At 33.9% G+C, this 27609-nt stretch overlaps 1 protein-coding gene across 1 annotated transcript in view; it reads left to right on the top strand.

The window, feature by feature from the left end:
• LOC111052039 overlaps positions 1-27609 on the top strand; it is a 79436-nt gene that overhangs the window by 37184 nt on the left and 14643 nt on the right. The window contains exons 3-6 of the mRNA XM_039439433.1: positions 5459-5497; positions 18426-19951; positions 25563-25784; positions 27202-27445. Of these exons, the coding sequence (XP_039295367.1) occupies positions 18432-19951; positions 25563-25784; positions 27202-27445 (1986 nt within the window). The 5' untranslated portion in view covers positions 5459-5497; positions 18426-18431. The remainder of the gene's footprint in view (positions 1-5458; positions 5498-18425; positions 19952-25562; positions 25785-27201; positions 27446-27609) is intronic.

Raw genomic sequence — 27609 nt, 5'->3', positions numbered from 1 at the left:
ATAAACAGAAGTTCTGAGTTCTGGTATTTATTTTCTCATGCTTAGTTATAAGTTTTTGCAAACTGTGATGTTGTGAGAACCTAATAATTTATAGTATCCTGCAAATGATTATTATTGGTAATTAAAAAGTTTAAATTTACCCAGCTCCTGAACTATATTAATTTCTTCACTACACACTAACACACAGATAGAAACTATCTGATAGTTTAGTAGGGAGATTTCAAATACTTTATTGTGTGTTTCCACATTTAAAATTCGATTTAAGGTATAACTATAAAAAAATCCATTTAGTTTTGAAATTCTAATTATAGTATGTGGTCTTCGTGGATATTTAAAATAAAACTAAAGCTATTTAACTCTTCAACTAATTGATTCCCATACTACAATACTAATGATTCACCATTCATCAATACATTCTTTCCTAGAATAGAAATCATGTAGACATCAAAGCGAAAGGCTTCGAACAAAATTTTTGAGGTTAGGTTTTTGTATCTTTCATTGTTATTTTTTCTTTATACATTTGTTCGATGTTTTTGACATTTTTCCCTACTCTATTCATTCCAACTGATCTGTCAAACATTCCTAAAACACAATCAACGCGAATTAGAAGATAATTCAAGAAATCTCTTCAAAAATACCACTTTTCACACTCAACGGGAGAGTATCCAATTTAGTATAGTATCCTGAACTTCCAAGTTTTCAATAATTATATCTTCCCTGAATACTTCCATTGTACACCTATTCATATTAATCTTATCAGTTATATTTCAACTGATGATCAGGTTCACAAAATTTCGGGTGTAGTCAACAGTCAACTCCCGAAATATTTCTAGCTAAGCTTAACTTAGCTGAAGTATAATGTATTTTCAAGTGTTTTCTATAATTCCCTGTATGGATTGATTCTGTATTGTATAGAAGGTTTATACTATAATACTACATCCAACCTACAACAATAGATGGTTGAGCCACGCAAAAAGCTTGAAATTGGAGAGAGCTTGAAATTTTTTTGGAAACCGAGATATTTTTGTGAATGAATTATCTATTAGAATACTTCAATATCGATCACCTATGACTACCCTATATTATTCTAATGGAAGAAATACTCAAATGAAGACCATTGTAATGTCTTCTATCTCTTATCATTTATCTCCTATTTCCTCATAAACGACTCAAAAAATGAACGAGTACTACTTCAAAGAGAGTAGGCCTACCTAGATGATGAGTACAAAGACCTTCAACTTGGCAACATTGCACTATATTCATGTCAAGATTATTATAAGACACGGCCGAAATTCAATTTGCCACGCTTTAAGAAATGTGTTCGTCATGTGCGTGTGTGTGTGCATGTGTGCGTGTGATTGGTTGCAAGCGTGTGAATATTCGGACACTACGGCAGATGTCCGGTATGTCGAGATGTGCCCATAGTAGGCCTATGGAATCTTATACTCTCAGGGCCCAGAATTCTACACACTCTGGGCCCAGAATTCTATACTATCTGGGTCCAGAATTCTATACTCTCTGGGCCCAGAATTCTATACTCTCTGGTTGCGCCGGATTCTTTCTTTACTCTAGTTGCGCCAGTTTACATTCTATACTCTCTGGTTAGCTCGGAGGCATATCCTCAAATTTCTTGTGATCAACATGAAATTTTTAAATTTTAAACACCCAATTTCAAATACAATGAGAAGCATCTTAGTTTGAAGCGTGCGTAACATGTTTCTAATGAGCATAATTATCGGTAGTAATGAGATTGTATGAGAAAAGAGGTTGTGATATTTCTCCATAATTGGAAGAATGAAACATTGATGTTTTCAATACCACTGTATAAAGTGGTGAATGTCTTAAACTGTACTATGTCTCATACTATGAATGTCCTATTCTTTCGATAATCAGTAGTTAGGAGATTTCTAAATACAGTATTCCAAAATAGAAACGGTTATATTGCGCTAGATAAATCAAGTTTCATTCTTACCCAGAAAATAAGCTTATAGCTTGAATCATTCAAGAATAATAGTAACAAAATATTAGTTTCTCATAGATATACAGTAGTTTGTGGTGAATTTTGGAATATAGTGCATGGAATTTCCAGCTCTACCAGCCTCTGACGAATCGGTTAACCACCGGAAATTTCCTGGATTGTCAAACCTGGAACCCCCACCACAGTATACATACAGTACGGAAACTTGGCTATATCCTGACGCCAAGATCCGCCATCTTGTTAGGAAGCGCCGCATTGTAATAGTATTGATGGTAGGTTCGGATCACTTCAATGATCCGCATCAATTGATCTCATTTGCTGCCACGAGCCAATCAGAAGACCAGGATTGGAACTTCCCAAGGTCACGTGACGTGTTTAGTATTGGCGTCATGTAAAAAGCATTGGTTAGATAGGCGATTGATTACAAGTTTCCATTCTGTATATTCTGTGCCCCCACCACCTCCCATCCAATGTACCTAGAATACAAAGAATACAATGTATTCTAGGTACATTGCTCCCATCATCTCTTACTTAATAATTACATCTTGTGTGACAGACTCTTTAGTATGTTACCATGAGTGAGTACTATATGAGTTATAGTGAAGTTCACGTTATAATGGCAGTGGAGGAAGATAGGAGAACAGCGTTGCCGATTCTCTTCCTTGCCACCCTTGCAATTGCCTTCTATAGAGGATAGCTGGTTCCGGTATGTGGGATGTTTTTTTTTATTCATTCTTGATAAAAATAATCTACGAAATTTATTCGTCAAGAAAATATACCTTTCAACGACAAAATAATAAATTTTCACAATTTAGATTATTTTGTTAATTAATTATATTTCAACATTTTTGAAAAGCGATCTGACAACGTTGCAGATCTAGATAGCGCTATCTGTTTTGTCAGATAATAGACAAGGATAGGAAGATCAATGTTAATAAAATTCTTCAATGTTGTTTTCCATCACGAACTGCTTATTATTAACTCACTTTTTGTTATTAGAAAAAACGACTAGCAGTCAGATATTTTACAATAAATGAATTAATCACTCACTGTGACAACGAGATCTTTCGGCAGGTTCGTCATCTTCTTGGTTGTTGGCGAACCTGCCGAAAGATCTCGTCACAGTGAGTGATTAATTCATTTATTGTAAAATATCTGACTGCTAGTCGTTTTTTCTAATAACAAATAGTGAGTTAATAAAATACTGCCATTATAACGTGGACCTCACTGTATTAATTTTCTTCTTCGTTTAGAAGTGAATAAATAAGATCTGCTTCAAGATTTTAGTTATTAGTTTCAAGTTTTCAATTATTAGTTTCAAGTTTTCAATTATTAGTTTCAAGGATCAATTGTCAAGAAAAATACTTGCTTCAGGCGTTATCTTCCTTCACTTCCTATCAGCTAATAACTGATGAGTCAAATTTATGTGTCTTGAAATTCAAATTGAATGCCCATACAAGAGTATATTTTCAGCTGGAGGCCCGTGTATAAATACTTATTAAAACAGTACCGGAAGTACGGTCTACCGATTTTATTGAAAAACTGGAATTATAAAAACTTATTCCTCCACAATTAAATACAACTCATCTCCTGGGAGAGATTCCTATCTAAATCCCATCGATGAGTGCATTCACAAATTTTTGCAGTTTATCGCAATATAAATCCTAATCAGCATACTGGAAAACATTGACTTGACGTTAAAACAAGATAGTTGAAAGCTCAAGTTATAAAAACTGGTTAATTTTGAAATTGATATTCTCGAATAAATTTAAGTGACCAATCAAAGATGGAATGTGAAAAACTTATGATTATCGGCTTTCCAAGTATTGATTCAATGATGTTCGACATGCGTTTTATAACGTCGGTAGCTTCTAATGATTGCACCTTGAAAATATATCTAAGAAATAAAATCTGTTTAAAAGCTGTTGATGGTGAATCAAATGTGTGACACACACGATGAAATCAACCCATGATAAGGGAATTTATACTAATGCTTGTATTTTTCCAAGTTTTCTCCAGGTAACACAGTAAAAACTTCTTCAAAGGAACTAGAGTAGGAAAAGAAAGAGATATTATATTTAAGTTAATGAGAAAGCCAGTTTTATTGACTGAGGGGCAGAAAGAAATTGAGAAAAAGAAGAAGAAGAAGAAGAGAAGAAGAAGAAGAAGAAGAAGAAGAAGAAGGTGAAGAAGAAGAAGAAAGAGATAGTGAGAATGAGTTGAAAATGAAGTGGTAAATATAAAGAAGAAGTGAAGTAAAAATGAGTAGAATAAGATGAAAAATAAGAAGAAGCCAAATAATAAGTAGAAGGAAATGACAGAAAAACATTGAGGAGGAGAAAATGAAGTACATCTCGCTTAGAGGATTTTAGTAAAATGTGAGGAAAATCCAAAACTGTATAGGATGATGATGGAGATAAAACAAGTAAGATATCTCTTATCAACTGGAATCATCACAATCAGATAACAACAATAATCCGATTTATGTTATCAACATGGCCACTAATTTATTGTAATTGTATGTTGACATGTGAAAACATTTAATGATAGACCGCCGGAGTTATAGTGATCAAGATAACTATAGTGAGTTTCACATCACTCGGACAGTTTTTATTACAAAGAACATCGACGCTCCCCATTCAACCAATGCTGACAGTTTGAAGTGAATCCCGCTCCAGCATAACACTTAGCTACCGGTGCAATAAACTTGAGTCAAAATGAACTGGACCCAAGCTTCAAGACTCAAGCTCCGGTGCTTAAAGAAACAAGCTTCACCTATTAAAAACGCCGCTAACCCAATAACAAATAACTCCGATCCATTCGGAAGCTTATATTGCTGAACAGCCAGCATGGTGTCCAAGCTTTTACATAACTTTATCGAATCTCATACTCAGACCTCTCTTTCAGAAGCAACATACACTGACTTCATATATATATATAAAACTCACATAATAGGTACCTAGTCTATAATCGAAGGCGTGTCTTTATATGCCAAACTTGGTTGGTGCTAATTCATTGCCTTGCAGCACCCCAGCTACCCGTTAACAATTAACCAGGTGATATGAATGCTGTTTTTTATGTCCGACAATAATTAACTAATTGACTGCAAACAACTGAACTTTGATAGAAGGGCGTAGCTTTTGAGCAACAATTTAAATTCATACGCATGTCAACGGTAATCAAACGCATTGTTGTAGTAAAAGTATTAAGTGTGCCTAAAACTGTGTACTTTCTCTTAAGTTTCGTCATTTTATTACATTTGAGCTACAAATGAGGTAACAAAATTGTTTGTATGAAATATTTTAGTATTGAGTGTATTCGTAATGTATTGCCAATGAGTGACTAATAAATAGTTGTATTGTGTAATTGGGCGATTGAGAGTTGCACATATTGCAAACGAATTCTCAAGCATACCCGATAATAGAAATGAAAGTTTTCAATTTGAAATTATTGTAGTAAAAAGACTTCTTTTTTTTGCAGGACATGCCTTACCTCTGAAGTTTTGACCGGATTTTGAAGGTGAGCTCCATCAAAAACTGGGATGAAATTTATTTTCAATATATATTGAATACAATGAGAAAATACAATAAAAATGATAGAAACTAAAATTGATTAAACTTGTATAGCTACTGAAGCAACTCCATTCAACTTCATTAATGGTAACGATGTTGATTTGTTTTTGGAGTAAAATGCCTATGAATAAAATTCAATGAGTGGCAAGTATCCCATTTAAACCAATCTTTTTTTATGTATGTTTGGGAATTCAAGAGTTTACAAAATCGATAGAATGAAAAACAAAAATAATGTATTTTAAAAACGATACTCACCCAGCTACCTAATTCAAACTTGAGAAGGTGGGCTATAATATTCTATTTTTCAATGAAGTAGGGCTACTTGAATGGTCAATTATCACTGAAACTACTGATACCCTTCTTTTATATTTCTATTTGAAAAATTATAAAAAAAGGGTACTAGTAATTTTCCATAATGATAAATATTGTATTAATTTAGCCTCATAACTCTTAGGGAAATTATTCCAGGAATATTTTCCTTACTGATTGAATTTCAATGGAAAGTACGGCATCAAGGCTTCAACAGTTTTTTTCATCATAAGAAAATCAAGATCATACAATCTAAAATGCCTGGTAGCTTCACAACTCCGTTAAATTTGAATAATTTTGTTAGTCCAATGACATCCTTCTCAATTTTCAGTGATCAAGCAATTTGAATTAAACTATTATTGAGTTGAAATTAGTCATCATTACAAATGAATAGAATCCGACCGTATTTTCCGAGTAAAAAGCGTGAGTCTATCTGACCTTGAATGTGCATCACTTTGTTATTATTACAAAACCACAATAGATTCTGGAATGGAGCTATCTTTTCCTGTTATGGAATGATCTTCTTTCCTGGTATGATTAACAATTAATTCTCAGATGAGAACAGGTTTTTGAAAACAACACTATGGAATCCATTCACTGTATGAGTTATCACATAATGAGTCAACTGATAATAAACTATCGGCTCAGTAAAGAATCTGAACAAAGAATGTGACAGGCTGTTTTAGTTCTTTGCACTGAAATCCATTCAATTAACTTCCCATTTGAATAAATTTTTCACTGAATTAATCTTTTCTATTGTTTGGAAAGTTTTTCAAATATGTTTGTTTGGGTACACTATGCTTCCACGATGCATTTATGTTGGATTTTATCATCCATTATTCTGTGGTGATAGTAAATTTAATGTTTGAAGTTCAAGGTGTATCAATCTATAACATTTTCTACTAGATCAATTCTACTCAATTACCGATTTAAAAGCATAATCTATTGAATGATTCATTCCCTTGTGTTATCATTATTTCAAAATTTTGACGATACCAATATAAATTATCACAGTTGTCGCTCTGATAAAAATCTATTTCAAGTAGGTCTAAATCAGGCCAAAGAACCACTGTACACATACAGTATAATATACAAATAACAACTTACTGGTCAGAAAATTCATATCTCATAAATGGGTTGTTATTCCACATCATGTCTTATATCTTTATTTTCAGTAAATAAGGTCAAATTAGAGCTGCCATAATTTTAGGTAGCAGTGACATTTACATGAAAACTCACATTCCATCCATACATGTCATATCATATGCAATGTCAAGTTTTTACCTAAACCTCATCAAAGATACATGATTTATAGTTCCAGTTCACTCAACTCAGATGCTCCAATAACGTGGAATATTCTTCATTAATGAATCGTGATTCGTCATTGAATATTGAAAGTCGCGAAGTTACCAATAAGATTATTCAACCGAAACATCATTGACGAGTTGACAGTCAAGTGCTTTACGGTTTTACTCTACTCATAGTGAACCGTTCACTCATCATGAAATTCTGATTGAAACTCGCAAAAATTGCTGGTTTAAATATACGAAACTGTTTTGAATCCAGATTATATATTTTTTTATGGTGTATATTTAGTAATCTTCCAACTTTAGGCTACATATCAGTTCATCCATAATTTCTAAATACGGTACTCGTAACTCATTCATCATAAACCCTGATTGAAAATCGCAAAAACGACCTACAAAATCCTACAACACACGTACCCACATTCACAGTTAGCACTAACCCAACTCCAATCCATGTACCGTTTAGAGTTAGTTTCCGGTGACAATATTCCTTCTTTTTTGGCCACAAGCTGCAGTAAATAGCATGACGTAAAAAGCAAGTATCAGTTCAGATTATGTAGCACGTCTGCTTATCCTGTGCATACTGCCAACTTGGATGAATCGTGAACTCGGGTGACAACTCTTCAAATACAGTATAAGCATCACGAACTTCCGCTGTAGTAGGACTCACTCAAAACTTTCAGCATTTATAAAATGGGAAGCATTGGTGTTATGTATTGGGAAGGCTGACAGTTGTGAGTGAATTACACTATACCTCCTATATATAAATACAATCATCGTTGCCATTCAACCAATGGTTGAAGTAGTGATATCACCATATCATAATCACGATCGTAACCTAACTGTACGTTTACATCCTTTGGATAACTGATCTTCAATGTTTGGTTCGAAGTTTCATGAAGACCACTGCTCTACAAGGGAAGGCTCAGTACCGAACTTAACATGGAGACATACATACAGTATATGTTGGGTACTGTACTGTTTTAGTGTTGGAATTTGGACCTCCTCAGTGACCGTTAAGGTCGAAACATACAGTCATGGTCACGATAAACTAGATCTGTACTTGTATTTACTTTGTCTCTTCTCTTATTCTCTTCGCCCCTTTTCTACATCCGTTGTATTTCGTGTCGCACTCACTATCTCTTCTCTGGGATTCTCTAATTTTTCCCTAACGTGACTCGCGTTCCATCTCTTGTCTCTTCTCCAAGATTTTCTCCCTTTATTTAGGGTGCCGGAGATAAAAACACTTTGAAGTTGACGTTAAGAATGGCACTTGAAGTTCATGATCATCCTAAGAGATTTATTCTAATGTCTAAGGTGTATAGATGATGAGTCCGAGAATGGACCGTGAAATTAAGAATGGCACTTGAATTTTTTTTTTTTTTTAGTGTTTTAATGGATTTTAATGGATATCAATCAATAATTTTTTAGTACTATTATATCTATTTATTTATTTATTTATTTATTAGATAGAGCGAACAATACAATAGTCGGAAAAGAAAAAACAGGCTATTGCCCAAAACTTCTTCAATTTCCTGATTTTGTCACAAATCGTCCAAATATTATGTAGGTTATGTTCACTTAAATTTCAACACCAAATCTTCAATCTGAAACTATGAATTTGAATAAAACAAAGAATTTCAAATTTAGATAGATTGATAATGAAACTTCCGTTAAAACAAAAACCAAACTTCAAATATTCACAAAATATAGAATAAAATCACTTAAATTTTGAGCTCGAAAATATCACTTTCACCATGATAAAATTTCTATTATCTTGGGATATTAATTTCTATTAAATATATCTTGGGACTAATAAACATCATGATCATCCTGACTTACTCTGATTTATAAGGTGTATAGATGGGTCCGAGTATAGTCAATTAATTAATTAGCTTCATCATGTACGATTACTATACTTAGTGGCCATTTCATGATAAAATTCTTCACACAAGATCTTTACCAACTTTTATTCCTTATTTTGGACCCGTATTTGAAATCTTCAAGTAAATTCTGAAATATATCACGTGTTATATGAGATCTTTAAGAATGGATGAACCAACTTTACTTTACTTTACATTACCAACTTTTATTTTAGACCCGTATATATGTGAAATCTTCAAATGAATATTCTAATAGATATTACGTTAAAATACTAAGCTTAGTTTTTAACCAAATCTTTCCCCCTTACAAATCCAACTGAAGTTCAGACATGTGATGCAGTGATGCAGTGATGCAGTGATGCAGTGATGCAGTGATGCAGTGATGCAGTGATGCAGTGATGCAGTGATGCAGTGATGCAGTGATGCAGTGATGCAGTGATGCTGAGCTTTGTGGAGTCACCAAATCCTACAACAATGTATAGTGAGATTTACTTCAGACTGTCAGCATTGGTTGAATGGGAAGCATAGGAGTTATATATAAGGAATGCTGACAGATTGAAGTGAATATTACTGGAGAAGACAATACTCTCAGTCAGCCACACCTTCAATCAGTGCAGACACAATAAAACGCTCGGGTATTTGGTTTTAAACCTCCAACTTTGTAAGTGCTGTTGATGATTAGGAAGAAGGAGAGCGAGAGGAAGAGAGAGAGAGTGACACAGAGAGAGAAGCCATGAAGAAGAAGGAGCGAATTAGTGGAAGAAAAACAATAGGGAGTATTAAGAAGAGGAAGAAGAGAAAGAGTGGAAGTGGGAGGAGATTTAGGTGAGAAGAAATGAGTGATGAGGCAAAGGATACGTCAGAGAGGGAAAGGGAGAGAACAAGTGGAAATGAGACGGTAGAGTTGAGAAGGAAGATAAAAAGAGATGCAAATAATGAGGAGGAGGAGGAGCAGCACTAGGATAAGGAGGAGGAGGAAGAGGAGGAGTAGGAGGATGACAAAAATAAGGATGGAACTTAAGGAGGATGAAGAAAAAAGTGGGAGAGAAAAAGGAAGCGACAAAAGGGGGAGGTGGAAAAAGATGAAGAATCAGAGGAAGACAGAGAAAGGAATACTTAGATGAGAAGAAAGCGAATAAGACTATGAGGAGGAGGAAACGTAGTAGAAGTGAAGAGTACAGAAGTAGGATGAAAAGTAGTAGTAGTTGTAGTAGGACAAAAAGGATAATAATTATAAAACGAGGATAAGGTAAACAGGACAAGAGGACAGGAGCTGAATGAAGTACAAGAACAATGATGGAGAAGAAAATAATGAGAAAGCACAAGAAAAATAATAAAGAAATAATAGAGGAAAACATTTGAAGGAACATGATGAATCGCATAATAAGGAAGAAAAGGGATAAGAGCATGAAAATAAAAAAAAAGAAGATGATGATGATGATGAAGAAGAAGAAAAAGAGGAATAAGATAAACCATTCAGAAGAAGAAAGCAGTAAGAAAGGGTGACGAGAAAAAAAGAGAAGATTAGTAGAGGAAGACAAGAATTTAGAGGAATAGAAGAATAGAAATATGATAAAATCAGAAAAAGAAGTAACAAAATTCATAAGAGGCAGAAGAGAAACATGAAGACAGTGACGAACGAAAAGGTATAGAGAACACCAAAAGCACAACAAAAACAAGAAAGAAAATCCTCTTTAGAATTTTATCACGTAACAGCAGTGTTCCTACAGTGAAATTCAGTTAAAATTGTCAGCATTGATTCAATAGTGAGAATTGGTGCTATCTATAAGGAATACTGACAGTAAGTTATAGTGAATGTCTCTATAGCATGATTGTTGTTGGGGTCGTATTGAGCTTGGAGCTTAGTTTATTGTCAGCGACCACATTGACAATAGTCGACTGAAAGTCCACTCAAGTCCTGCTTAATAGTCAGAGCATCTACATTCACAGTAGTCAATGCCAGTGAACTTTTATTTTCAATTTGAATAGCATTATCTGACTCTTCAAGCTTCTGATTCCTTCGATGGAAAGAATTTCCTACTGGAAAGTTAACATTGAAATGGTTTTCGACTTCTAATACTCAGATTTCGAGAAAATCATAGATCTAGATGCAAATTTTAGGTGCAAATCCATAATATGATCTTGATCTAGGTGCAAATCATCAAGGTTTGATCAGATCTAGGTGCAAATTTTATTTAATCAATATCGATACGATTTTCATATAAAACAATAATCATCGTAAAAAATAATTATCACAGATGATTTAACCAAAAATTGATTAATCGCAATCCTATTGATCACATATTAACAGTTCCAGACCACTTGGAATCAGTTCCATTTGATCTTGAATGGAATCATTTTTGAATGGAACACCTATTTGAATCTAAAATAATTGCCAGCGAAGAACATTCTTTAAATTGTAAATTTGTAAAATATTTCCAAAATCACAAATATTACTAATATACGTTGTCACAAATCAGGGTGTGACCAAGGTTTAGTACTTGAGTACAAGGAGTACTAGGAGTAGTTACTATATCCGATCGGACACTTGATGTGTCCTTCCAATCGAGAAGTAATACTTGGAATTCGATTTGAATTTTTTTACTTTCCTTGCCCTATTACCATAGGTAAGGAAAGTATTGCTTTCCAAAAAAAATTAAGGTACCATAATTTCAAGTTTTCTATACGTTTCAAGGTCCCCTGAGTCCAAAAACATGATTTTTGGGTCTGTGAACACGATAACTCCATTCCTAATTAACCGATTGACTTGAAATTTCAAACTTAAGGTCCTTATACCATGAGGATCCGACAATAAGAAATTCAATTCAAGATGGCGGTAAAAATAGCGGATGATTACTAAAAAACTATGTTATTCACGGTTTTCTCGAAAACGGCTCTAACGATTTTCGTCAAATTTATACCATGGATAGCTATTTATAATCCCTATCAACTGACATGAAACTCATTTCTGGGAAAATTGCAGGAGCTCCGTAATATTCTTGAGAAAAATCGCGGATAATTACTAAAAAAACATGTTTTTTACGATTTTCTCAAAAATAACTTTACCGATTTTTTCAAATTCATATCCTGTATAGTTATTTATCAGCTCTATCAACTGGCATGAGTCTCCTTTCTGGGAAACTAATGGGGGGTCCACCCCATCCTTGAGAAATGGACTTAGTAACCTCCTTCTCGTGCATGGGGTAGGTAGGTAGCGCAGTTCATAAAAAGAACACATAACTTAGTCGAGATATTTCACCAGTAGAACAGCTGTTTTGATGACTTTAAAAAAATCATCGAATTTCACAATTTACACAAAGGGAAAAGTACTCTGAAAACAATTATATATACACATTATACAGAAGTCTGATCGTAGTTTCAAATATGAGCAAGGAAAGTTGTATGAGTGTACCACGCCAGATTTTCAAATCATAAATTCAGGCCCTACATCATGCAACTTCATGAAATTTGATACTGTGTACAGGATAGAATATCCAGTCTAAAAGACCTCTGAACGTCGGAAAAATAATGTATTACATTACTGTATTCTATAGTATGGAAACTTATTATTTTAATCTCCAATTGATTTCAAATTGCTCTGACATCTTCCCAAGCCTTTTGTGTTTATAATCACGCTAATATAATAAATCGAATGAATATGATTTCATAATAATCTGCTAATGATAAGTTCCTCTATTTGCTTTTTCAAATATACGGTCAATTTTTGTACGAAACGCGTGCAATGCGTCTTTACGGATATTAATTCGTGAACAAAACTCGCATCTCTTCCTATTTCCCCTACAACTAAATTTTCTGCAGCTAACTTAGTGCATCAGTCTCGCAAACTTTGCATCTGTACGATAGAATTTTATATAGAATACATTACATTAGTATTGTACGTTTCATACTAACTGAACAATGGTGTGTGATTGAGTGAGGTAGGTGTAGAGAGTGAGAGAGAGAACGCAATAGTCTAATAGTCTAGGGTGGCACCCCTTTTTGGCGGACGGGAGCTACTATCCCCTTCAGCGAACCTACCCCCTCCCGACACCTCCTCAAACTACGACCCCTGTGAACACAGTTCAGATCGGCCGTATAAATGATCAATGGAGGTCGTGATTCAATGAAATAACGGTTTTTCTCATTTTGAAGACCCTACTTCACTATGCATGTAGTGCAGATGCAGATGGCTATGTTATTAGAGGTTTACCGAACGTATCTTGCTCACTCCCTCTCTCTCTCTCACTCACTCCCTATAGCATTCTTTTTTCTCACTCGTGTTATCATATTTTGCTCCCTCTCTCTCTTCCTATCTACTCTTTTTCACACCCCCACCTCTGCCTCGGAATAATTATTTTAAAACACATCCAGATTTTAAGCTAAAAACTGTAATTTACTCGGAAAGAGTTATGAAATTTGGAACCTTCTCCTAGAGGTAGATAGAATGAAACAAGCTCTGATCTTTTTGTACCAAAAACGATACGTGAAACAAACACTTCATGATGTCATAAGGAACATAAGCTCCAGTTGATCAGCAAAAATATATTGATTAAATTTTTATTGACATTTACATCACATTTTCAATAACACGTCACCAGTTTTACAATACTTGGAACCAACCAACCAACTAGAAGTTATACTAGAAGCTCCAGCTTTCTTTTCATAAATATTACTATTGGACAGTCTCTAGTATCGGTTTTTTGCTATGTTTTTATTTGTCATTTGCTACGGCTCCTTGGGATTAAGAAAATAATGTGAAATGCACAATAATCAATATGAAGTATGAATTGCCACTAAAAAATCTTGGAACACTAAGCTTCAAATCATCACTAAATTCCAAACTACTTCTTATTCATGAAAATTCACGTACCATCTTCTTCCAAAACAATTGAAACAAATTTTATTCCATGTCAACTATACGCTACAACTATGAACTGAGAATTCACCCCAAGCTAATTTATTAAGCTGAATATTAACTATATTCTTAGAAATCAGAAATTGATTGTTTTTGCTGTAACGGTGCGTGATAATCAAAGCGAGCTTGCAGGCAGCAGCAATGGACAAGTTATTTTTTTCGAATAACTTGTACATTGTCGAATAATTATTTTTGACGTGAGGTAGTTAAGAAGAGGATGACGTCACTCAATGGGCCATTATCGAAACCTGCTCAGTGCTCAATTAATGATAGGTTGCCGCAATGATTTAATACTCATCCCAGCTGAGGTTAGTAAATCACATCAGTTACAACATCACATACGCTGGTGCGCTAGCTGCATTCTTGTGCGAGGAATAGAAAGAAAAGGATGAAAAGGAAAATGAGGATGAGGAGAAGGAGGGAAAGTAGGTTGAGAAAGAGAAAGAGGAGTAGGTAGAGAAACAAAAACAGGAGGCGGAGGAGGAGAAGATAAAAGGTGAAGGAGAGGAAAAAGAGATTGATGAGGAGGGGGAGAAAGAGAAGATAGAGACAGATCAGATGGATATGAAGGAATATTTTATTCTAATTATTAGAATGACAAAATGTAGTAGAAGGAATAGGAGGATGGCGATAAGGAAAAGGAGCAGGGAGAGAAAGAAGAAGACTGTTATCAGAGTAAGAGAAGGGAAAGAGGGAAGAGGAAAATAAAGAAGAAGAAGAAGACCTGAAAAGAAAATGATGAGGTATTAAAAGGTGAATAAGGATACGAACAGAACGGTCAGGTCGATGTTTAGCTTATGTTAAGAAGAAGAAGAAGAAGAAGAAGAAGAAGAAGAAGAAGAAGAAGAAGAAGAAGAAGAAGAAGAAGAAGAAGAAGAGAAGAAGAAGAAGAAGAAAAAGAAAAAGAAGAAGAAAATAGTGGAAAAAGAAGAAGAAGATAGTGGAAAAGAAGAAGAAGAAGAAGATGGTGGAAAAAGAAGAAGAAGAGAAAGATAGTGGAAAAAGAGGAAGAAACCCTGATAAATTATAGTCCAGAATAAAATTGAATAATGTTAATAGTAAATTATCTATAATGCATGATATAATAATGTTGACGCAAGATTAGATTAGGTTCATTAAGTTCTACTCTTTCAATAGAAATTTGAAGTGAGAAAAAGTACTGGAAAAGATAAATCAAGTAATGTATCTAAACCTTAAATTATTAAATATTCCTCAACTTAATCTATAATTAACACATCAACTTCAGAAATTCTTGAAGTTAATATTATCAACATGCGCTACCACACTGCCATATATTCCATCCTGCACTAATCCACCTTTAGTGAGGCTAACAAACCTAAGCATTCCTTTGCAGTGTTTCCCCGTTCAATGCTGACATTTTACAGTGAATCTTACAAGAGTAAACTAGAATCATGTACTTTTAATTACTGTACCGCTAATATCACTAGAATTCTCTTACATTAAATACAAATTTATTATACGTCTCTGCTTATGTAAGTTGTATGGTACCGTATATTCGTTCATCGTATGAAGCAATGCTTCAAGTTGTAGTCAATCAGAATATTTCAACATGGATAACAAGTTTCTGTGGCCCATAAAATAATGAAATTATCCCTACGAGAAATACGTACCGCATAGTGTATGGTTTACTATGCTTTAAATTCTCCATTAATAAAATACTGCACAGATATTTTAAATAGTACAAGTTATTGAGATTCCTATGAACATACATTCACTGTTTCAATAATTATCCCTTTAGATAAAATTCCTCAATTTGAAACGCTTGATTGATCTGTCAAATCTCCTTAATATTCATTCACTCCAATGATTAATCATGTTGTGATAGTTCTAATATTGCGCCTAATTCAATAGCTCATATATTCACATTGGATTCAGAGATAGTTACTCTAAAGCAGCGGTTCCCAACTGGTGGTCCGCTGAGCATGTTGTGGGGGTCCACGACATATAAACCGAAAATTTAGGGAAAGAGCGGTATAATTTATATTGAATAGAGATGAGGTTCGTATTTTTCTCAAATGTCAACTTCTTCTCGTTATCGAATTGAGTTTTGAACTTCTATGAATTTTCAACAGAGTCTGAAGCAACCGATAATAATATTAATCTGGCTCTTCCTGATTGCACTATAAAGTTTAAATATTCTGACAACTCATTTAAAAGATGATAGATACAAGACATATAATTTTTTTTTCAAATTAATAAAGACAATATAAAAACACTCTTTATTGTACTCTTCAGTATAGTACTCTTTATTAAAAACTTTCAAATATTTCAACTTTGAATATTTTAAATTATTTTAACTTTGAACATTTAAAAATAATTTGAATAAAGTAGCCCATAAGTGAAGTGATTTTATATTTTTCACTCTGTTATTTCATCATATTATCTGCTATACTTATAACTATTGAGTATTAGGAGTGTGGGGGAGGACTGGCGGTAGATGAAAATATTTTTATAACTGTGAATTTAAGAAGTAGTAGGGGTCCGCATAAATTTAATAAATGGATGAGGGGGTCATTGGGAAAAATTTGTTGGAAATCCCTGCTCTAAAGTATTGATAAAGATGACTCTATAGTATTGATAAACCTCCAACAACAACGAATAGAACCTATGCAGCTGCTCAGCTCAACGGCTATAGCTTGGATGTGGGCTCCCCCATACTATCATATTTAACGATTCTTTCAAACAGCATTCATATAATATCTTCCACAAGGATGAAACTACTATACAATGTTATTAGTAACTTCTAGTTGGAAGAAAAAAATTGGGGAAGATCGAAACTTGGTTCGCATAAAGTAGTAGTCCATAATTCATGCAACGAAAATTACAATGACTTTCGTCGACTAACCATATTGATTAATATAATTATTATATCAGTATTGATCATTGGTGAGATGATTCTCAGAACGATATAAACAGCTAAAGCAGTAACTTGAAGAATAAATTGATAGAAGTAATACTTGGAATCATGGTATGAATAGTGAGCCAAGAATTGAAATCGGATTGGAAATTTTGTAGGTTTAGGTAGGGAAATTTAGGAGATTGGAAATAACTGAGGGATGGAAAAATGAACATCCCATAGAAAATCGTTATAATTATCATGCTCCGAATTGTTAACAATACCAATATAGATCTAGTTGATAAACCTCACTGTATGTCAATACTGGTTTTATCAAAAATGTGATAAAAAGTCAGCTTGAAAATATGGCCTGTGTGGTCACGAAACCATGGTCCTGTACCAAATAAAACTGTGTAGAATTTGACAACATAATATGTGTGTTTTTATTTCATTATGGTTATATAAATTGACAAACATAGTGCTTAGTCACATGAACAGAATCAAGATAGCAACTTAGCATAAACGGTAAAAAATTTTAACTAAAGACCTATCATTTTCTATTCTTTAGAGAAGTTTACAGTGAGTTTAGAGAAGTTGGTATAAGTATCTACTAAGCAACGCTTGGTGAACTCAACACAGTGATTTTTCTATGAAACTACGAGTAGCCTATAAAATTTATTATTATATTGATTGATATAATAATTTTAATTCTATGAGTACTGGTGGGACTTGTTAGTAGTTAGTAGCGCTAACGTTTGCATTATTAATAAATTTATAGCTGTATCCTGTATCGAACTAAAACTAAAGAAAACTTTCACTTGTGAATTATTGTAGGTAGGCTATTTGGAAAATGGTTGTGACAAATCATTACAACAAGTTTTAAAATGTATTTTCTCATTACAACTACAGTACCACCCACCATGAGCCAATAATGTGTCTGTAGTTGAAGAGAAAGGTACCTATTACTTTATGGTTTTATTATGTACCTAGTTCAATCTACTAAGCTACTTTCGCACTCGTAAAACTCAGAAATCGAATCAGTGACACATATTTGACATTTAGAGCTGTCAGTATAACTCAATACAACCTGAAGAAGAGTGTACTTCAACCACTGTATTCACTTATACTGACCGTGACGACCTGATTCCAAATTATTACTTTTGACCTTTCTAAAACTACCTCACGGTATAGCCGTGTACAACTCGGTTATCAGTTCAAATGCCCTATGTACACAAACGTAATGTTTGCAATATATTACATCAATGTGTGAGTGATACTCAAGTCTATTACGGTACATTAAAATTGAAAATTTGTTTCGCATAAAAACAATTTCTGTATGCCAATAGGTCTTTGCTATGATTTATGTTATAGTTTATTAACGTTTATCAACTGAGCACTGGCTACCAACTTGAATCATGCAATAACTGTGTCAAATGTACCCTGAATACAGAATATTATGTCTCAGGTTGAAGGAGAGGATGTAAATATTGTAATATCCATCTACAAAAGGTGCTTTGAAAAATCGTACTATCCATGAATATTATTCATTTGTCTTGACTAAGAATTCATTTTAATTTGTTTCAGTTATCACAGTTTCATTGAAGCATCTGATGATCTGTTACAGGTTTAACAGTATGGGCGACTTTGTCAGAACCAGAAGCAAGGTATGGTGGGGCAACTACCAGCATGGCAACTATGATGAAGAGGAAGAGGACGACTGGGAAGCTAGGAGAGAGACAGGAGCCGCCTGTAGTGCCAGCATTGCGAGCACAGACAGTGACAGAGGATCATCCGGGAGTCCAGAGAGTCACCGGAGTCAGGACTCTGGATTCTCGGATTCAGATGGGTCACCACCCAATGTTGGAGGGGTTACAATTACTAGAATCCCTAGGGTCACCCTGACAAGAGCTGGGAAGATCCACAGACAGAAAGAGGAGGACGATGGATTGTCACCTAGTACACCAGTTGCCTCAAAAACGGTCATCATGGCAAACGAGTCACTGGTCAACAATGACAACGAAACCCTTGAATCTCTGAAGATCCTGCAGGAGAATGACACTAACAACAACAAGACTCCAGTCAAGGGAAGAGTCATGAGCCAGATCAACAAGTTTGAAATCATGGTGACGTCAATTGAAGACAAACCTCAAAGCTTGGCACTGAAAGTGCTGAATGAAGAGGATTCAGACATTGCAAAACAACAAAATACAAATATTCCACATGTAGACTCCAAAGATGTTGATGGTTTGCAAGAGGAGACAAACAACAAAACTGATGAAATACCTATTGTGGATAGGGTCCATGATTCACCAGACGACTCATCCAAATCATCATCAAAAATTGATTCATTGTCATTCAGCAACTATTCAAACGAATATGAACAGTCAACAGATGGCTCAATCAGTAGGTTTGGAGAAAGGTTCAAGACACAGGTGGAAGTGGCCGACGTTAGTTCACCCAAAGAAGCCAATCATGGGGAGGAGAGGAGTGTGTGCAGAGGGGGTAGGTCCCTACCAGGGAGTCCCATGTTCAGGAGGGATCGGATGAGGAAATCTGTGTTTGGGTATCTTGATGCTGATGATGAACCTAGGTATCAGAGCGCCAAGAAAATCAACAACCAAGAAAACAACGATAGCCTGGATGATAAACTGAGGTCCCTACATGTATACCTAACAGATGCTCCATTTGTCAGAAGTGATTCACCACAACTCAACCGCAGCTTGGAGAACACAAGGATATCAAAGTCGAGAATGAGTCCCATCAGTCATACCAGACATCCCAAAGCACAGAACCTGAACCGCAGTTTTGGAGGATCAGAATCACTACCGTACGAAATCAACACAGAACCCCTGCAAACCAGATTGAATCCCCCACAAACTGAAGAATCAGCAACGGTTGCCGAGAGACCATTGGATGTTTCAAGTTCCAGCTCAACAAATGAGTTCAGCAAGTACCTGGGAAAATACTCTAGTCCTAACAGCAGTACCTGGTCGATTCCCGGACCTCCCGCTCATGCGTCCACACCAAAAAGTCCGAAAACAAATTGTGCCAAAACTCCCAGATCTTCAAGGAAGTCACAGAGACTGAACTTTGATCAGAAAGATGAGGAAGGAACTGCTACTGTGTGTCGGTGAGTAGAAATTATTACCTAAAATTTGTTTATAGATCAAATTTAATCGCTTCAATTTTTCTAAAAAGAAAATGTTCACGAACACAGACGTTTTGAGCATATTTCAAAATGAAACCGGTTCCAATAAAATTTGAAAAAACGTCCAAACGGCATTTAGAAGAGTCTCCTCTGTTTTGCGTCTAATGTTCTTTCCATATAATTTTCGGAAAATTCGCATCTAGAGTCTCGTTATTCACTGAAAATTAAAATAGACTTTGAAACCATAAATAAGTTATTTTTCTAAGAATAATGTGACTAGTGATATGCGCTAACCTATGAAATTTGATCAGTGTAATTGAACATCAATAAATTCGGCCTAATTATTTTATGTACACTGCACTGTAATTCGATTTATTATTTCAATGGACATTCAATTGTTTGATAATACGGCCTTTGTTTATTGCGAATCATACTGTCTATTATATAGGTACATGATATTATGTTCATTTATCTTCAATCTATATAATGTATTAATTGACTAAACCTAAACCTCACCCGATTGATGGCGATAGCAGTTTGCTGATAGGCTTATTCTCATTTACAAGAAAACTCCACCAATATTCATCCAAAAATCTTGAACTGTTATTCATATTTTTTAATGTAATATTAGTTCTGATTATTAACATGATTCAATTCTGAGTATTAGCATGATTATTTTGTACAAGCTTTAAAATTTATCAGGATAGCAATTGAGTATTTTCAATCTCTTCAGTATTTTGAAAGGCCTTATTCCTAATTAACAAAAACTTGGTTTCATTCATCCAAAAATCTTGAACTGTTATTCATATTTTTTAATGTAATATTAGTTCTGATAATTAACATAATTCAATTCTGAGTATTAACATGATTTGTACTAGCTTTAAAATTTATCAGGATAGCAATTGAGTATTTTCAATCTCTTCAGTATTTTGAAATGCCCTATTCCTAATTAACAAAAACTGGGTTTCATTCTTACTTAAAAATAATTTAATAATTCTATTGAGTATCATATATTTATTCCTTTATTACATACTATAACAGTGGTTATTCTATGATAGGGTTTTTAATACAGTTCTTGTTTTTCAAGACATTCCGACTATTATCAGAGAGAAATAGGATTCATTCAAGTAGAATTGAATCTGTTTTAAATTCCTTTTAACGTGTATTCTCTTAGAGCTATTTAAGTTTACATCTCATCCCTTCTATTTTTCTATCTCAGAAAAAAGCTACACATGATGTTTCCAATGTGTATTCCAATTTATTTTCTTTTCTCGAAAGCTACTCCACTCCTCAAACGACATTAAAAAATATATTCCTCTTGACTCCAGCTACAGTTTCTTGAACCTAATCCATAACAAAGGCTGACAGAATATTGCCTTTTTCCATCATTTCACACGGAAAAAAGATTGATGCTATCCCATTATTGGTTAATCTATTGTAGTTGAGTAGAATGTGATCTTTTATGTCTTGCCAACAAAACAGAAGAGTTCAGTGACTCTTGAGAGAAAAACTATGATTTTCCAACAAATAGAGTAGTGCTATTGGTCTTATTGGTGGGAAAAATACATTATATATAGAGGAACTGTCAACTATTATAATTATTATTATTAGCGTATGGCTTTGAATGGTGGGGAGACCCAAGGGTAGTTCCACCTCGCCGTATATAGTCCAAAGTTCCCTAATGGGAAACCGGACACTAAGGTTATAGTCAGCACAATACTTTAAATTTACACTTTTCACTTCGGAATAAAGTTCATTTTGATGTTAAACAGTAGTACTACCAATACAAAGGATTATCAATGAGTAGGCCTACCGTACAATAAGTGCCATATTTCTATTAAATGGTCGCTGAGTACAGTAGGTAGAGTACTACATAAAATCGCAATCATCTAAAAAACGCAGACACACATAAGAGAAACAAGAACTGAACTGGAAAAACTGGAGAGACAAAATTGAAGAATACATTCTATAATCTCCTGGTTTCCTAATTTTCAAAAATACAAATACGAAGTTTTCCCCCCTCATTAATCGGAGAAGCAAATTCCCCTTGATTAGTGAAGTATGCAAAGAAAACAAATTCTAATTTAAATCCAATAATTCTAAGATTTAAACTATTATAAAAAAAACTTTTTCTCTATCATGTTGATTGTTAGATAAACCTATAGAATTTCATGAAACTGACTGGAAATTATGTATCTCTGATGTAAGTTTTTGAGATGATATCAATGTAAGTATTATTAGTGTAATACAGTAGCTTATGTAGATGAAGAATGTTTTCCAGTAATCATAAACTTTCGAAGATTATAGCACAGAATTAATAATAGCAATTAATAGCAATATTAATTATAGGAGTTTTCTCTGATTATAGTTGCTTCTCCAAACAGCCAGAGTAGAATTACTTCGTTATGCGCTCATTTTTCTCAGATGAAGTTTTTCCAATAAGAAATTCATAAGCTAAAGCTAAAACTGCTTCTAAACTATAAACAATTAAAATAGTTATTGTTGCGAATTGTTTCTAAGTAGCCTAACTTTCTAACAGAGAAACTTGAAGGTATTCCATAGTCTCAGTCTTCGTCAGCATCATCTGAAAGTTTCTAATTATAATGAATTGTAAATGGAAAACTCAATGAGAACTTAGAACTGAGAACTTAGAACTTGGAACTTAGAACTTAGAACTAATGAGAACTAATGGAAAACTTAATGATTCCATAGTCTCAGTCTTCGTCAGCATCATCTGAAAGTTTCTAATTATAATGAATTGTAAATGGAAAACTTGATGAACATTTCTAAAACAGGCTCGTTTTTATGTAAGCATATCCAAGATAAACATAACATTTTCTTCAGCAGGGCAAAATATTTCAATAATAATTATTATGAATAATCATTAAATAGATGAAATATACTCATTCCTCCGACTCTAATAATATAAAAGTCGTGAGGCTCATTGACAGCTAAAAGATAATAATTATATCAAGCATACAGGCGAGGTGGAACCTTCGTGTGTAAAAGGGACCCCACACAAAAAAAACTCGCTCGTTTTTCACTCGTTCCTCTATATACCATATCTGTAACATTCCTTTCAACCATCCAACAGACCATTTCATCAAAGCAAATATTTTATAAATTAATATTTATTCACTCAATGACCTCAGAACGCCAATAAAACTCAGTCATTCAGGTTTGTTGAAAACTGATGTTCAACTGATAAAAAAATGCCGCCAGCATTTTAACATAAAACTTCGAATAGAAGGGTACTAACAAAAAATAAAACCTTGAACAAACAATCGAAATTCATCCACGAAACAACTAGAACTAACAAACCGTAAATGACAATATTGCAAACTAAAATTAGTTAATAAACTATAAGCAACATTTGCGAAGGAACCGAGTTTTGTGATCAGCTAAGAATTATTATCGTAAGCTTAGTATCGTTATGAAAATATTTGCTCATTGTTTGCATGTGTTGTCAATAAATTCAAATATTATAGCTGCCTAATAGTCTGAAATTGAATACAAGTATTGCACGTTTTGTAGTAACAATCCAAGCTGCAGGCGAACTTATTTGTTGCACAAATGTATACACGTATTTTACAAACAACAAGCCTACATCCGAGCACTGTAATGCTGTTGATTATAGTTATATGCATGGTTTTAATACCTGTAATAGCTTGCAAAGAGCTTTAGAGAATGACGTATCTAAGTTGAAAGATTTAAGTTATTGCCTGTTTAACTTTCACACCATTGAGACGCGAGAGACTTCGCGCTTCGATAGTACAAATATTGGACAACGGTTCAACTATGTAGTAAAGCGTAACGAATGATACTTTAATGACCTCGTGAGAGAGATAGATATAGAGAAAGAGAAGGTGAGAGTGAGAGGAGAGAATGTCCAGATGAGTTAGGAGAGTGATTGTTCGCGAGTGTATGAATTTATTCCCAAAGTATAGGAAAAAGTTCTTTATAAATAGTAAGCCTATAGGTAGAATGAATTTCCTAAATTGATACCGGTAAGTATTAAGGTACAGGTCTATCTAAACAGTAATATACACGCACAAAAAACATGAAAGAATATAATAGTTTTTGAAGAATATTAAAATAACAATCAATAATTAATTGTTATTAATTCAATATTACTAAGGATAAAAAATGCGGTGTCTAGAATTTTGGCAAATCTGGTTGAAAATCAGTAGGAAAAAAGATAATGCAAGATGAGGAAAAGGATAATGCAGAATGTTAGAAGGAGAGGAATTATGAAAAAAAGAGAGTAAGAAAACGTTCTGCTCCGACAGATTGACAATCGGAATCGCTAACCAGACGAAAGAAATAAAAAACGAACAAAAAACAGACACAAGAACTTGAAACTTGAATACTTGAACTTGAGTTGCATTCGCACGGAACGTTATAATTACAATTACGCATTACCAGTTTTGCAATAGGACACAATAAAAAGTCGAAGAAAATGTATAGCAGCCGTGTTGCATGCAGTTATTTATTTTCTACAACACTATATAAATATTTCAAGTGAGAATGTGCAGTGTGAAATCTTGTTCACGATTATTGCTAGGAACAAAAGAAACTAAATGAGTCATATCTTAATTATGATCAAATTTCACATCCAGATCACACCGATATCGGTTTTCAGTTTGAGTAAATGTTAGTTAGTCTACTCATTTATTTACTGAACATAATTGGTTTTTAATGTAATCAATAATGTCATGTGATAAGTATATTACCTGAGGGAAAAATTAAACAATATGCGTCGATTTTGAAATTTTTAATATGCATCATCAGCAATGAAAATTGGAATAGTATAAAGGGATTATTAGTTATTGGAATAGTTTATAGGGATATAGTATAATAGGGGTTCAAGATTTTAACAAAATAAGCAAAGATTTCAGTTGACATTTATTCCATATTAGATTCATGATTCGGCCATTCTTTATCAAACGTTTGGCTATTATCCAAAGAATATACTGAATATCTCAAAAAAATTTCTATCATTTAGATAAGATTTTTTGTATTTTTCTCTTTCTTTCGATTTTATATAAATTTACAAGTATGCTATTCTATACTGTAGGCCTAAAATACATATATCTCAGAACTTTTATTCTTTGAGTGAATGATGCTTCCTTGTATTTTTACTTTTATTCATTTTCAATTAAACTATAATTATTACTGTATTTCTAACAACCTCTATAACGGTATTAACAGTTATATGTTTGTTTCTTTCTTTGTCAATTTAATTAAATCTAATTTTCTTTGGTATTTCTATGATGGAGACATACTTGAGATACCCACTGTTTCTATTCAGTATTCACACTAGACACAGAAATGTTGTGGAATTCCTCTATATCAAGGCTCATATTGAGGTTAAATGAAAAATATGTTGTCAGTTACCTCAGATCCACATAATATGAGATATTTTCATTTCAGCCAATGTCTCCATTGTATTGATAATCATGCAATAACTTCAATGATTTTTTACAATATAATCTTTGTATTAAATATGTTTCAACCAATATTGTATAGGCTACTATTGCTATTAAATGTCGTACCCTATTTTATGCAATCATTTTTCAATTTTAATTCGCAGGCCAACGCCAACTCTAGGAGAAGGCGACCCTCCCCTCAACCAATGGCTGAAAGAGTTGAAATTCATGTGCGATCCCGAATGCATGACAACACTGCAGAGCAAATCGTTGTCAGCCGACCTGAGTCAGCAGATAACTGTCATGGCGGCCGTCACAACAGAAGCTGTCAGAATTCTGCAACAGCAGACCAAACTGATTTCAGCTGAATTCTCAAAGTTGTACAGGTAACATCAAAATAAAAGATTCCGACATCTATTATAATATAGGCTAGGTACCTTTACAGTAAAATATAATGTGATTGAATAATATTGTATTTGAATCTACATTAATGACATGTAGGTACGTTACCTGTATTATATGATACCGGTACCTAATCAGCAGATATAAGGGAAAGTAGAACTATGCTCTGCCTCTCTCAGTCTTTACCTCCGTAAACAAAGCCATATATAGTGCATTCTGGTGACGTCAGCCCAGGTAGGGCTCCTACACCAATAAAAGCACTAGCTGATATTCAACAAATTTTTATTGTTGTGGGAGCCCTACCTATGCTGACGTCACCAGAATGCACTATGGATTTGTTTACGGAGGTAGTGTCTCAGTACTGAGTTCTCTCTGCTATCAGCTACCTATTAAATTCTCTCTACTGAGAGAAGCAATCAATCTCAACACTCCAAGATCTATATGATGTTTGCTACATAGGCTACTTATCACATTTCAGGTATTGAAGAAGATTTTTGATCCATTATAATAAATGTTCTTAGAATTTCAAAATCTACAATGATGAATCTTCCAGAGTCATTGAAGATTTTGTTTAAGTTTTTTTTAACCATTAAGTTTTGTTCTATTATCACGAATTCAATAGGACTTGAAGCCTGACTGAGCATATTCTATATATTATTTGACACAGCATTCAGGATTGTGTGGCAAATAGGACCTGGAGTCCTGACTCCGCCCTAATAGAGGCAACACTAATCAATCAATCATATCCTATTTTGTTGCATCTCAGCTGAGAAGGAAATCTTTTGAGATTATAATTTTCCAATTGTTCTGATCGATGGTACACTTCTAGTACACAAAAATATTGTAATAACCATGGTAAACTGTTAATGGTTACTCATTTGTAGATCTGTATCAATATTAACTCAATATATTTTAAAATCTCTCAATTAATATTTGAAATAAAATATATAAAAAAATTAGTCCTATTTAAGCTCACTGCCAGCACACCAGGTTTTCTCTCCTGTTAGCAGTGGCACAGTGCAAAAAAAATTTAAATTTTATAATTGTTTTTGGTACCTATATTTTATCATTTCTACACTATTAACTCTCATCCTATCGTCTAATTCTATATTTGATTCACGTTTTAACTGACGCAAAATTATTCATAGTTTTATAAATTTGATGATTGTTGGTGTGGTCTTATTCGTTATATTATGCTGATTTATACAATTTAATTTATACAATTAAATTTATACTATGAACAGAAATCTGTGGAGTTTCTCCATATCAAGGTGAAATGGAGAGAGATATTGTCAGTTGCACATAATTTATACTATCTGAATTATTCAATTTTTAACTTGATTTGTTTTGTATTGTCAATATGTTTGTAATAAATTTCAATTTTCAATTTTCTTAGGCAAGTGGACTCAGGCCTGCTAGAGCACGTGGGCCCCTAGTGCAGAGCCTCGTGGGTCACATCAACGAGTTCATGCAAACGTGTCGGACGAGCAAGTCGGACAAACAAACGCTGACCGCCGCCTGCGATAAACTCAAAAGCCTGGCATTCAGTGCGTCTCCCGACCGCCACAGTCTCACCGTCGAAACCACCGTCCTCGGAAACACATTCACCAACTCTGTCGACACTCTGCTCTACAAACAGATTAAGGTTTGCTTTCAAATTATAATACTTATATTCAATATTATCGCAAATATCCAATAAAAGCTATATTTTATTTATTCATTTATTCATAGACAATAGATACAATGCAGGTAAAAACAACATATATTTATTGTATGTTATTGATTGATATATATTAATTAATATAACTA

This window comes from Nilaparvata lugens, chromosome 12 (assembly GCF_014356525.2).
Source record: "Nilaparvata lugens isolate BPH chromosome 12, ASM1435652v1, whole genome shotgun sequence".
In the NCBI taxonomy this organism is placed as follows: domain Eukaryota; kingdom Metazoa; phylum Arthropoda; class Insecta; order Hemiptera; family Delphacidae; genus Nilaparvata; species Nilaparvata lugens.
The sequence above is the reverse complement of the archived record's forward strand: the minus strand, read 5'-3'. Positions and strand labels throughout refer to the sequence as shown.